At 45.6% G+C, this 12,701-nt stretch overlaps 1 protein-coding gene across 1 annotated transcript in view; it reads right to left on the bottom strand.

Moving 5' to 3' along the window:
• The window catches only part of tenm3 (teneurin transmembrane protein 3), an 813,838-nt gene that overhangs the window by 238,377 nt on the left and 562,760 nt on the right, over positions 1 to 12,701 (bottom strand). The window contains exons 11-12 of the mRNA XM_060925037.1: positions 7,189 to 7,290; positions 591 to 785 (exon numbers count right to left, since the gene is read on the bottom strand). Of these exons, the coding sequence (XP_060781020.1) occupies positions 591 to 785; positions 7,189 to 7,290 (297 nt within the window). The remainder of the gene's footprint in view (positions 1 to 590; positions 786 to 7,188; positions 7,291 to 12,701) is intronic.

Raw genomic sequence — 12,701 nt, 5'->3', positions numbered from 1 at the left:
ACATGGTATATAGCTAGATTGTAATTAATTTGTAACAGACGCGAGATGGACAATCGTAACAGAAGTAATGTAACAGACATCATTTTGGAACTCATAGGCTTGACTTTGGCATATAAATATGTTTTTATTACATCTCAGAAAATTAAAGTTAAAAGATAACATATCATTCATTAAAGATTACATGTTTTATGACCTGATGGTAAAAAAAGAAATGGTTTTAGGTGAATAAGTTCATGTCCCGACTTCAGTACCCATAAGCGTGGAATCACTCATATATATATATATATATATATATATATATATATAGAGAGAGAGAGAGAGAGAGAGAGAGAGAGAGAGAGAGAAATGCAATCAATTCCTTCAACATTGACGTTAATGACTGAAGTCCCCACTCCAGACTGCCTCCTATTGGCTGACATTAAAAAACAATAAGACCGAGTGTGTCCCAGTTTCCTTAGACAGGCATTGGAGCTCGGGCTGGGAAATAAAATAGCGATATCAAAGTGACTGTAAGTTAGAATTTTGCACCTCATGAGGATACGATATTTATGCCATATAACCATATAACCCTTCTCTAATTGCAGCATTACCTTCATCACAGTTGTCCCCCTTGTATCCGGCGTTACACACACACGACCCCATGATACAGTTGCCGTGGCCGCTGCAGTGGATGTCGATGCACTGGTTGTTAGGGACGTCACACTCGGTGCCTTTCCAGCCGCTGTAGCACAGACAGCGCCCCCTGGAGTACTGCCCATTCCCACTGCACAACACTGGGCACGCAGCTGGAACAAGGTTCAGAGGGCAAAGTCATGTGCTCGATCAGCTAAGACATAGTTTCACACTGATGTTACAAGCTAATATAGCTAACATGCAATGGAAGTCTATCGCAATTGAAACATTTTCATAAATAAAACTACTATCATAAATATTAAACAATCATTCTACACACGAGGGAATTTCGTTGTGACGTAATGTTTACGTCCCACACTACAGCAACACACCGTCTTTTCACAACGACTTTTGCTTAGCCGTTAATGCTAAATTAATTACATTGTAGTTTTAGCCATAATGAGCATTTTATTACAAATTTACTACTACATCTGAGGTAAATGTTGATATTACAGATACTTTTGTCTCATTTTTACTGTCACCGGGCCTATAAATCGCCTCTAAAAGACTTCCTGGCTATGTGCTAGCCTTATAGAAGAACGCATTCATATGAGAACTGCAGAAAACCAAACACATTCTCGTATTATTCAACAAGAAGAGAACAACACTGTTGTAGTTTAAAGGTCTTTTTTAGACATAGATTGTGAGGAGTGATGCTAACTCTTTAGGAACTTTCATACCAGAGGAACTTTTTATAGTTCTTAGAACTGTTGCAGGAAGTTCCTCCTTCATGGTGTGTCACACTGCAGGAACTGAGAACAATTGTTGGTCTTAGAATGCTGTTTTGAGGAACGCTTTTAGGTCCTACTTCAAGGTAGGTTCTCTCCCAGCACAAGAGGAACCATGAGTGATGTAAGTATACAGTGATTGGTCGAACACGAGCTAATGCAGCATCGGGAACCACCATTTTTAAAAATCTGTGTAAAATGTTTTCCATGTAAACAACAGTGCTTAAGATGAGCATTAAAAATGTGTAAAAAAAAAAAACAGACAAATGGCATGACAGTGAAGTCCAGGCTTTATTCCGTGGATGTATATCTGACAGGGCTTTGAACCGGTTCAAGGAACGAAAACGAAAACCGGGAACTTTTTCTATTTCACATGGAACAGAAACGAAACCAGAAACTTTATTATTTTTTATGCTCCGGAACAGAAACGCTTATTAAAAATAATGGTAACCGGTTAATACCGGTTTTTATTTCGTTCCTCAAAGTTTCCGTAGCCTACAAATAAAAAAGCCATTCTTCTCCTGCACAAGTTTCTATGACCCGCTGGGGTTCACTTCCTGTGTGACGTTCGCTGACTGAATGGAGAGAGCGGGAAGGTGGACTGCTATCACGTCTCCATTACTGAGTGTCTGAGCAAAGAAGAGCCTGAACGTTGCAACCTCCCTATTGGCTGTTTGTAAAAATGTATCAGTTGTTGCCCCTCCCACGGGAATCATCGCGGGCTCGAGAGACGAGACCTGACGAGTTAGTTCGTTGGTAGCAGAACAAAATGTCTGGACACAAATCGGGTTTTCAGAAAAGGAAAGAAAATAAACGGAGGGTTGAAAATACAAAAAAGGAGGCAGAAAATGCAAAACGAGTTTTAAGGTAGGACAAATGGTTACTTTTCTGAGGCAGCCCGCCGTGGCTGCCTGCAGGCTTATTTATTATAGCCCATTTAGTTAAAATAGTTGATATAAAATGTTTATAGTTATGTGATGGTTGTCCTGATTTAGACTGTTTTTTTTTTGGGGGGGGGGTTTGCGCGATGTTGCACCCGGGTCCAGATTAGGGCAGAACCGGCCCTGGCTACATTTCAGGTGTAGTTTGTTTTATGTATGTATGTACTTGCATAGATGTGTACTTGGTCTTCCAATATGGCGCCTAACAAAATCTCGCGGCGCGGTGACGTCATGCGGTAGCCCTCTATAGGGCCTGACTAGCCTTTGGTAACACACTAAACGAATTCTCTTTCATTTTTGGCACTTTTTCTGTTTGTGTAGATGGGAAGACATACTGAGAATCCAAATCGCCAACATTTGAAATAATAATTGTTTTGAATTATTTCTTGTCTTATTTAATGAAGGTTGTAATAGAATTAGCCTACATTTGGCTTAAGCCGGATGAGACAGAGACATAATTTTATAGCCATTTGTTAAACAGCTGACAGGGAACGTAATTAACCGTTCTGGGAATGAAATTTTTTTGTTCTAACCGGTTCGGGAACATCTATTTAATGGTGGAACCCAAAACCGGAAACGTTAAAATTCCGTTTCTGTTCGGAACGAACCAATAGGAAAAAAAATTCTGGTTCAAAGCCCTGATATGTGATGGAGGAAATACAGCACAATTTTGACATGTCGAACCAAAATATAAAAATCTTTGCTAGTATTTAGTAACACCATGCTAACAAACCGGTTTACGTCACTTCAGCATTCCTACTTTTGGTGCGAATACAAGCACAAAAAAAAGCCCTTGAAGTTGTGTCATACTCAGGAGACATCCCCAGTGGGTAGTTCCTCTCAATAAGTCCCTAGAACCTTCCGTTTGTTCCGAAAGCACCTTGAGTTTTCATTTATTATTCACCATTATCATTAAGCACACCAAAAACTTTATTTATCAGCAAGCTACCGAAAACTAAACACATAAAATTCTGTCTCAAGGTCAGAATCAGATTGTGGTGTTTTAAAGATGGCATTATTTCGGCATGCTCAGTAAACTGCAAAATTACATTTCACACTTTAAATGATTAAAATAAGTAAATAAATAAATAAACGAATAAAACATGACAGCATGGCAGCAGCAGTATGATTTATGAATGAGAATGCTGATCCACCTTGTTTTTTTAAATGCATAGTTTCACTGGCAAAAACCCATGAGATGAATTTTTTTTGTAATAACTTTCTGACTGAGTTTTCATCTTATAAACGTGACAGTGGTGTAGAATTTTCATCTTCTAGTGTGTCCATTTGAAAATCTTGTTAGCCGCTTTATCCTGTTCTACAGGGTCGCAGGCAAGCTGGAGCCTATCCCAGCTGACTACGGGCGAAAGGCGGGGTACACCCTGGACAAGTCGCCAGGTCATCACAGGGCTGACACATAGACACAGACAACCATTCACACTCACATTCACACCTACGGTCAATTTAGAGTCACCAGTTAACCTAACCTGCATGTCTTTGGACTGTGGGGGAAACCGGAGCACCCGGAGGAAACCCACGCGGACACAGGGAGAACATGCAAACTCCACACAGAAAGGCCCTCGCCGGCCACGGGGCTCGAACCCAGGACCTTCTTGCTGTGAGGCGACAGCGCTAACCACTACACCACCGTGCCGCCCACCCATTTGAAAATAATAATAATAATAATAATAATACATCTCATCTCATTATCTCTAGCCGCTTTATCCTGTTCTACAGGGTCACAGGCAAGCTGGAGCCTATCCCAGCTGACTACGGGTGCATGGATTAAACCAAAAAAAAATCATCTGACTGAAAAAAAAGCTCCATGTCGTTGGCCCCTACCATGTCAGCGATGCGTCAAATTTTAAACGCCGTGTTGTCCATTATCCCCTCGGCCCCTACTTATAGTACATTTACATAATTTTAACAAATGACTAAAGCTAAGGCAAGACTTGACCATTGTCATTACTGGCTATTCATGATGAAACATCAAGTTTTCAGCACAAAGTGCAAATTTATTTCAACAATACTTTAGTAATGCACAACAGTGGTTCAGGGAAAAGTACAAGTGCAGTCGAACTTGAACCATGCTTTCAAAAGAGTGGAACAGAAAGAAAAATAGGAAAATCTGTTGAAATAAAGCCAGGAAACAAGAAAAGTAAAGTGAAAGTTCACTTTTTCTGCTTCTTCACAGTGAAGCCAAAGGCATCTAGTTTGGCAACACCTGATGCCTGTTTTTGTTTCTTTTTCCTTGGCACAGCAGCAGGAGCTTGCCATTATCACCCATTTCATTTCGCCAAGCCCATCTCCACTTATTCTTTACCGTTTTGTCGATGTCTGACACATCTGTGCCTTCATTTAAAAGAAGCGCGTCCATGCTGGCAAAACCGAAAGTAATTTGACGTGCTCTAGTGATGGAAATCGAAGGGCCTATGTCACGTGAAATATGGCCTTATATGCAGTACTCGAGTTGAGGGGGGAGGCATCCCCCTTCTGAAATAAAAATCTCAAATCATCCCCCTTATAAAACGGCCATCCCTCCATCACATCCCTTGTGCCATTTTACCAATTAATGTGGAAATTAGCCTACTATTATTTTAACAAATATTACTACCATTTCAACATTAGAGGCTTTGCGCAGTGATAGCCTACATGTAGCCGGATAAAAAAAGACGCATATTTATTTATTCGGTTGCACCTCTCATTCACACCTATACGGAGGTTTCAGTCACTGAAAACAGCTACTTTTGCAAACTCGGGGCAGAGTGGAGATTTCTGAAAACTCCATCTTCAGACACGCGTGTAAATCGGGAAAACGAAGCAGCAGTGGGCGAGAGGGCGCGCGCGAATATAATGAGTCAGAGGTGTGAATCTTTCACCGAATGCCAATTGTCCCGGTTCTTCATGAAATCGCACGCGCACGCACAAAATTCATCAGGTTAACTTTCAAATAACTGTTCTTGTGCACTTGCAACACCGGAGGCACTTTCCTGAATTTTGAGCTTTGGAGTATTCGCTTCTTTATCTATTTAATCAATGAATTTATTTGTCACATACATCAAATTACTAATGTAAACCATTAGTAGCCTATTTAAGCAATAGCTGTTTTCTCCAGTTTTCCGACCTTTTGTGCTTAGTGAATGAGACACTTCATTACACTCCACTGACCGACTTCCAATTCCGGACTTTTTTGAAAATGTAAAATATAGGCCTACGAGATGATTTTTTTGGGACTTAATTCGCGTTGCTCCTTCACTATTAATTTTTGAGACTGACGAGGCACTAAATACTGTGGAATTATTTTCTCCTTACTATAAAGTTTGGCATCTTAAACAAGTGTCGGGAAATCTTGCAGCCCGACTCTGCAGCCTCCAATGTTTAAGCGAACTGCTGAAACCATAATGTTTAAAGATTAAATCGTAGGCTAATCAAACCAAAGCAAAACACAGCCTCTCCAGAACATTGTCTGACGAAGCCTGTTTAACCTACAAAAGGCTTAATAGCATAGATCTTGCTGCGGCTTCAACAGGGCTGTTTAGATTTTTCACCTGATCAACTTTCAATAGGCAAATATCATTATTATTATTATTACTACAATAGGCCTAGTATTAGTAGTAGGCAAGTAGTTGCCTAGTAGTAGGACAGCCAGATTGTTTCATCAGTGGAGCCGCCGTTAAAAGAAAACTGATGCGGAGCGCCGTGGCTCGCCTCGGGATGAATCGTGTCCCGAGGTGCGGGGCTGGCCCGCCCTGGCAGCGCTGGTTCATTGGGGAGAGGGCAGAGGTCGCTGGCTGCCAAGTTTGGAGAGGCTGGGACCTTCCCTGGCCGAGTTACGAGCGTCCAAAGTCGGGCTGGAGCCGCCGATAGAAACGAAACTCAAGCTGAGCACCGCGGCTCGCTGCCTACGCCGAGCCTCCCTGGGACTAGACAGTAGCGGAGGCTGTATTTATTTATTTAGGCCTATCTAGCGCAACAACTTATTCCTTTACATACACTCAAACATAGCACAAGAAAGGGTTCAACAACAGACAATCACAGCAGCTTGGTGAAGTTCTAAATCACATCGGTGTCAGACCTATGGGCCTACCCCCCCCCCCCCCCCCCCCTTTTTCCTCGGATCTGCATCACTCTCATTATTGATCTTTAGCGCTCCCAGTTGACGGAAATCCGTTGTAGCGATGGAAAACTTTAATCCATGCGGGCGAAAGGCGGGGTACACCCTGGACAAGTCGCCAGGTCATCACAGGGCTGACACATAGACACAGACAACCATTCACACTCACATTCACACCTACGCTCAATTTAGAGTCACCAGTTAACCTAACCTGCATGTCTTTGGACTGTGGGGGAAACCGGAGCACCCGGAGGAAACCCACGCGGACACGGGGAGAACATGCAAACTCCACACAGAAAGGCCCTCGCCGGCCACGGGGCTTGAACCCGGACCTTCTTGCTGTGAGGCGACAGCGCTAACCATTACACCACCGTGCCGCCTGAATAATAATACAAATATGGTTTAAAAAAAAAATAAATCATATTATTGTTGGTGTGGGCTCAAAATTTCAGACCCAGTTGTAGCTGAAGGCATACAAACTTTTGCAATTTTTTGGGTAAGCCACTTGCTTTTGGTATTAAACTTTTGATAAATTAATTATATTTGTCTGCAAAACAGGATGGAGTCTTCAGATCTCAGTGCAAGATGACTCACTAATAACATCCAATCAGTGAAAACGCTCTGCTAGGCAGCTGTACTCCATCTAATAACAATCTGAAACCAATTACGACGTGTGTGTGTGTGTGTGTGTGTGTGTGTGTGTGTGTGTGTGTGTGTGTGTGTGTTACCTTACCTCGTGAACAGTCAGGCCCGAGGAACCCTGGGAAACAATGACACGTTCCTGAGCGACAGTCTCCATTCCCATGGCAATTGTGTGGACACTCGGTCACAGAATCTGTGTGGAAAATTTATAGATAGAGAGAGAGAAAGAAAGAAAGAAAGAAAGAATGAGAGGGAGAGAGAGCGAAAGAGGATTAATTGAGGAGGTAGGGTGTGTGAACAAGCAAGGTTTGTGAAGTGTGTGAGGCTTGTAAGGTCTTTAATTAAATGTCACAGATGTGTGATGCAGCCGAAGCCACGTTGCTTTAATGAACCAATCACAGAGCTATTACTACCAATTAATGTATAAAGTAACACACACACACTAACGCACACAGCCTACGGGGCTATAGACATGGCTCAGTGGTCTCCAGAAATGACAAACACAAGCTAACACAAAGCAATGCCCCAGAGCAAAGTAACAAATAAGCTAATACCTGTTAAACACACGCGAGCAGTCACAGACACTAACACACACACTGACAGTTACGTGCACATTAATCACTACATTGTTTTGAGACTCTTTTATAAAAGTCGTGATTGCTTGACAGTTTGTTTGTGTAACACAATGTTTACTTTTCACTATACATCAAAGCCGCAGTGATATTTGCTTAGCGATTGATGCTAACTTTAATTACACTCTACCATTTTAGCCATATTAGAGCATTTTATGAAAAATGTATCCCCATACCTGAGGTGAATGCTGATGTTCTAGACAGTGTTGTCACACTTGCACTGTCACTGTGCCTGTACATTGTCTAGAACAGCGACTGGCTCCGTGCTAGCTCACTGAATCCTTATTTTAGTCAGAATTTTCTGCTGTAATGTAGCAGCACAGCTGAGGTAAATGCTGATATTCCCAAAGGGAACATTTTGTCTTGTTTCCACTGTCGCTGTGTCTGTTCAATGTCTATAGAAAAGACTTAATGGTGCTGTGCTATGCTAGCTAGATAAACCTTTATTTTAGATATATGAAGCCTTTTAGAAGTAATTTATCAACTTATCTAGAGAAATATTGATATTTTACACGATTCTGTCTCATTTCTCCGCTCCTATGCCTTTATGCTATCTATATAATAGACTTACTAACTTACTTACCTGTGCTAGGCAACAATCCTAATTTTAGTCACATAAAGCCTTTTATGAGTGATTTATCAACTTATCTGAGGTAAAAGTTAATATTTGTGACTGTTCTGTCATATTTACACAGCCACTGTTTGTCCCCGGTGTCCTTATGAAAAACTAAACAACTAACTAGTATGGGAAAGTTATGTGCTAGCTAACTTAAAAAAAAAATTGTAAACAGGCTTAGGTATTGATGTGAGAAAACGTGATTTTACACACTTGTTTGCATGCTGTCTCACTCCATCGCTGAGGAAACAAGGGAAAGTTATGACACCGGCTGTCGATATTTTCATTAAGTGGTGTAGAAAAGGGGTTTGTCCAGGAGAGGAAAGAGTGACAGTGTAATGAAGTGAACCGCCCTGCCTGTCTTCCTCAGTTATTACCGTGTTATTACCTCCTCTCTCTCTCTCAAGATCTCGCTTTCTCTTTTTCAACACACACACACAATCAATTTTCATTTTCAAAAGGTTAACTTATTACACGCAGAGCAACGGTCTGGGCGCTATAGTCCCGCTGCTAATTTCCCTCCATGTCGGGACTGGTGATCGAATCGAAGGAAATTACTCAAAGAGAGAGAGAGAGAGAGAGAGAGAGATGGGGAGAGAGAGAGATGGAGAGAGAGATGGGGAGAGAGAGAGAGAGAGAGAGAGAGAGAGAGAGAGAGATGGGGAGAGAGACAGAGAGAGAGATGGGGAGCGAGACAGAGAGATGGGGAGAGAGATGGGGAGAGAGAGAGAGAGAGAGAGAGAGAGAGAGAGATGGGGAGAGAGACAGAGAGATGGGGAGAGAGAGATGGGGAGAGAGACAGAGAGAGAGAGAGAGAGAGATGGGGAGAGAGAGAGAAAGAGAGATGGGGAGAGAGACAGAGAGAGAGAGATGGGGAGAGAGACAGAGAGAGAGAGATGGGGAGAGAGACAGAGAGAGAGATGGGGAGAGAGAGAGATGGAGAGAGAGAGATGGGAGAGAGAGATGGGGAGAGAGATGGAGAGAGAGATGGAGAGAGAGAGATGGGGAGAGAGAGAGATGGGGAGAGAGACAGAGAGAGAGAGAGAGAGATGGGGAGAGAGACAGACAGAGAGAGAGATGGGGAGAGAGAGATGGGGAGAGAGACAGAGAGAGAGATGGGGAGAGAGAGAGATGGGGAGAGAGAGATGGAGAGAGAGATGGGGAGAGAGAGAGATGGGGAGAGACAGAGAGATGGGGAGAGAGAGACAGAGAGATGGGGAGAGAGACAGAGAGATGGGGAGAGAGACAGAGAGAGAGATGGGGAGAGAGAGAGAGATGGGGAGAGAGACAGAGAGAGAGAGATGGGGAGAGAGACAGAGATGGGGAGAGAGAGAGACAGAGAGATGGGGAGAGAGAGAGATGGGGGAGAGAGAGAGAGAGAGAGAGATGGGGAGAGAGAGAGACAGAGAGATGGGGGAGAGAGACAGAGATGGGGAGAGATGGAGAGAGAGAGATGGAGAGAGATGGGGGGAGCGAGATGGAGAGAGATGGGGGAGAGAGACAGAGAGATGGGGAGAGAGACAGAGAGATGGGGAGAGATGGGGAGAGAGAGATGGAGAGAGATGGGGAGAGAGAGATGGAGAAATGGGAGAGAGAGACAGAGAGATGGGGAGAGAGATGGGGAAAGAGACAGAGAGATGGGGAGAGCAAGAGAGAGAGAGATGGGGGGAGAGAGAGAGAGATGGGGAGAGAGACAGAGAGATGGGGAGAGAGAGAGATGGGGAGAGAGAGATGGGGAGAGAGACAGAGAGAGACAGGGAGATGGGGAGAGATGGGGAGAGAGAGAGAGATGGGGAGAGAGAGAGAGAGAGATGGGGAGAGAGAGAGAGATGGGGAGAGAGACAGAGAGAGAGAGAGAGAGAGAGAGAGAGAGAGAGATGGGGAGAGAGACAGAGATGGGGAGAGAGAGAGACAGAGAGATGGGGAGAGAGAGACAGAGAGATGGGGAGAGAGAGACAGAGAGAGAGATGGGGAGAGAGAGATATGGGGAGAGAGACAGAGAGAGAGAGATGGGGAGAGAGACAGAGATGGGGAGAGAGAGAGACAGAGAGATGGAGAGAGAGAGAGATGGGGGAGAGAGAGAGACAGATGGGGAGAGAGAGAGACAGAGAGATGGGGAGAGATGGAGAGAGAGACAGAGAGATGGGGAGAGAGACAGAGAGATGGGGAGAGAGACAGAGAGATGGGGAGAGATGGGGAGAGATGGGGAGAGAGAGATGGAGAGAGATGGGGAGAGAGACAGAGAGATGGGGGAGAGAGACAGAGAGATGGGGAGAGATGGGGAGAGAGATGGAGAGAGATGGGGAGAGAGAGATGGAGAGATGGGAAAGAGAGACAGAGAGATGGGGAGAGATGGGGAGAGAGATGGGGAAAGAGACAGAGAGATGGGGAGAGCGAGAGAGAGACAGAGAGAGACAGGGAGATGGGGAGAGATGGGGAGAGAGAGAGAGAGATGGGGAGAGAGATGGGGAGAGAGACAGAGAGAGACAGGGAGATGGGGAGAGAGAGATGGGGAGAGATGGGGAGAGAGGGATGGAGAGAGATGGGGGAGAGAGACAGAGAGATGGGGGAGAGAGACAGAGAGATGGGGAGAGATGGGGAGAGAGAGATGGAGAGAGATGGGGAGAGAGAGATGGAGAGATGGGAGAGAGAGACAGAGAGATGGGGAGAGATGGGGAGAGAGATGGGGAAAGAGACAGAGAGATGGGGAGAGATGGGGAGAGCAAGAGAGAGAGAGATGGGGAGAGAGAGAGAGATGGGGAGACAGACAGAGAGATGGGGAGAGAGAGAGATGGGGAGAGAGAGAGATGGGGAGAGAGACAGAGAGAGACAGGGAGATGGGGAGAGAGATGGGGAGAGAGACAGAGAGAGACAGGGAGATGGGGAGAGATGGGGGGGAGAGAGAGAGAGAGAGAGAGAGAGAGAGATGGGGAGAGAGACAGAGAGATGGGGAGAGAGACAGAGATGGGGAGAGATGGAGAGAGAGATGGAGAGAGATGGGGAGAGAGAGATGGAGAGAGATGGGGAGAGAGACAGAGAGATGGGGAGAGAGACAGAGAGATGGGGAGAGATGGGGAGAGAGAGATGGAGAGAGATGGGGGGAGCGAGATGGAGAGAGATGGGGGAGAGAGACAGAGAGATGGGGGAGAGAGACAGAGAGATGGGGAGAGATGGGGAGAGAGAGATGGAGAGAGATGGGGAGAGAGAGATGGAGAAATGGGAGAGAGAGACAGAGAGATGGGGAGAGATGGGGAGAGAGACAGAGAGATGGGGAGAGATGGGGAGAGCAAGAGAGAGAGAGATGGGGGGAGAGAGAGAGAGATGGGGAGAGAGAGATGGGGAGAGAGAGATGGGGAGAGAGACAGAGAGAGACAGGGAGATGGGGAGAGATGGGGAGAGAGAGAGAGATGGGGAGAGAGAGAGAGATGGGGAGAGAGACAGAGAGAGAGAGAGAGAGAGAGATGGGGAGAGAGACAGAGATGGGGAGAGAGAGAGACAGAGAGATGGGGAGAGAGAGACAGAGAGATGGGGAGAGAGAGACAGAGAGAGAGATGGGGAGAGAGAGATATGGGGAGAGAGACAGAGAGAGAGAGATGGGGAGAGAGACAGAGATGGGGAGAGAGAGAGACAGAGAGATGGAGAGAGAGAGAGATGGGGGAGAGAGAGACAGATGGGGAGAGAGAGAGACAGAGAGATGGGGAGAGATGGAGAGAGAGACAGAGAGATGGGGAGAGAGACAGAGAGATGGGGAGAGAGACAGAGAGATGGGGAGAGATGGGGAGAGATGGGGAGAGAGAGATGGAGAGAGATGGGGAGAGAGACAGAGAGATGGGGGAGAGAGACAGAGAGATGGGGAGAGATGGGGAGAGAGATGGAGAGAGATGGGGAGAGAGAGATGGAGAGATGGGAAAGAGAGACAGAGAGATGGGGAGAGATGGGGAGAGAGATGGGGAAAGAGACAGAGAGATGGGGAGAGCGAGAGAGAGACAGAGAGAGACAGGGAGATGGGGAGAGATGGGGAGAGAGAGAGAGAGATGGGGAGAGAGACAGAGAGAGACAGGGAGATGGGGAGAGAGAGATGGGGAGAGATGGGGAGAGATGGGGAGAGAGGGATGGAGAGAGATGGGGGAGAGAGACAGAGAGATGGGGGAGAGAGACAGAGAGATGGGGAGAGATGGGGAGAGAGAGATGGAGAGAGATGGGGAGAGAGAGATGGAGAGATGGGAGAGAGAGACAGAGAGATGGGGAGAGATGGGGAGAGAGATGGGGAAAGAGACAGAGAGATGGGGAGAGATGGGGAGAGCAAGAGAGAGAGAGATGGGGAGAGAGAGAGATGGGGAGACAGACAGAGAGATG

The sequence above is a fragment of the Neoarius graeffei genome, chromosome 7 (genome assembly GCF_027579695.1).
Source record: "Neoarius graeffei isolate fNeoGra1 chromosome 7, fNeoGra1.pri, whole genome shotgun sequence".
Taxonomy (NCBI): domain Eukaryota; kingdom Metazoa; phylum Chordata; class Actinopteri; order Siluriformes; family Ariidae; genus Neoarius; species Neoarius graeffei.
The sequence above is the reverse complement of the archived record's forward strand: the minus strand, read 5'-3'. Positions and strand labels throughout refer to the sequence as shown.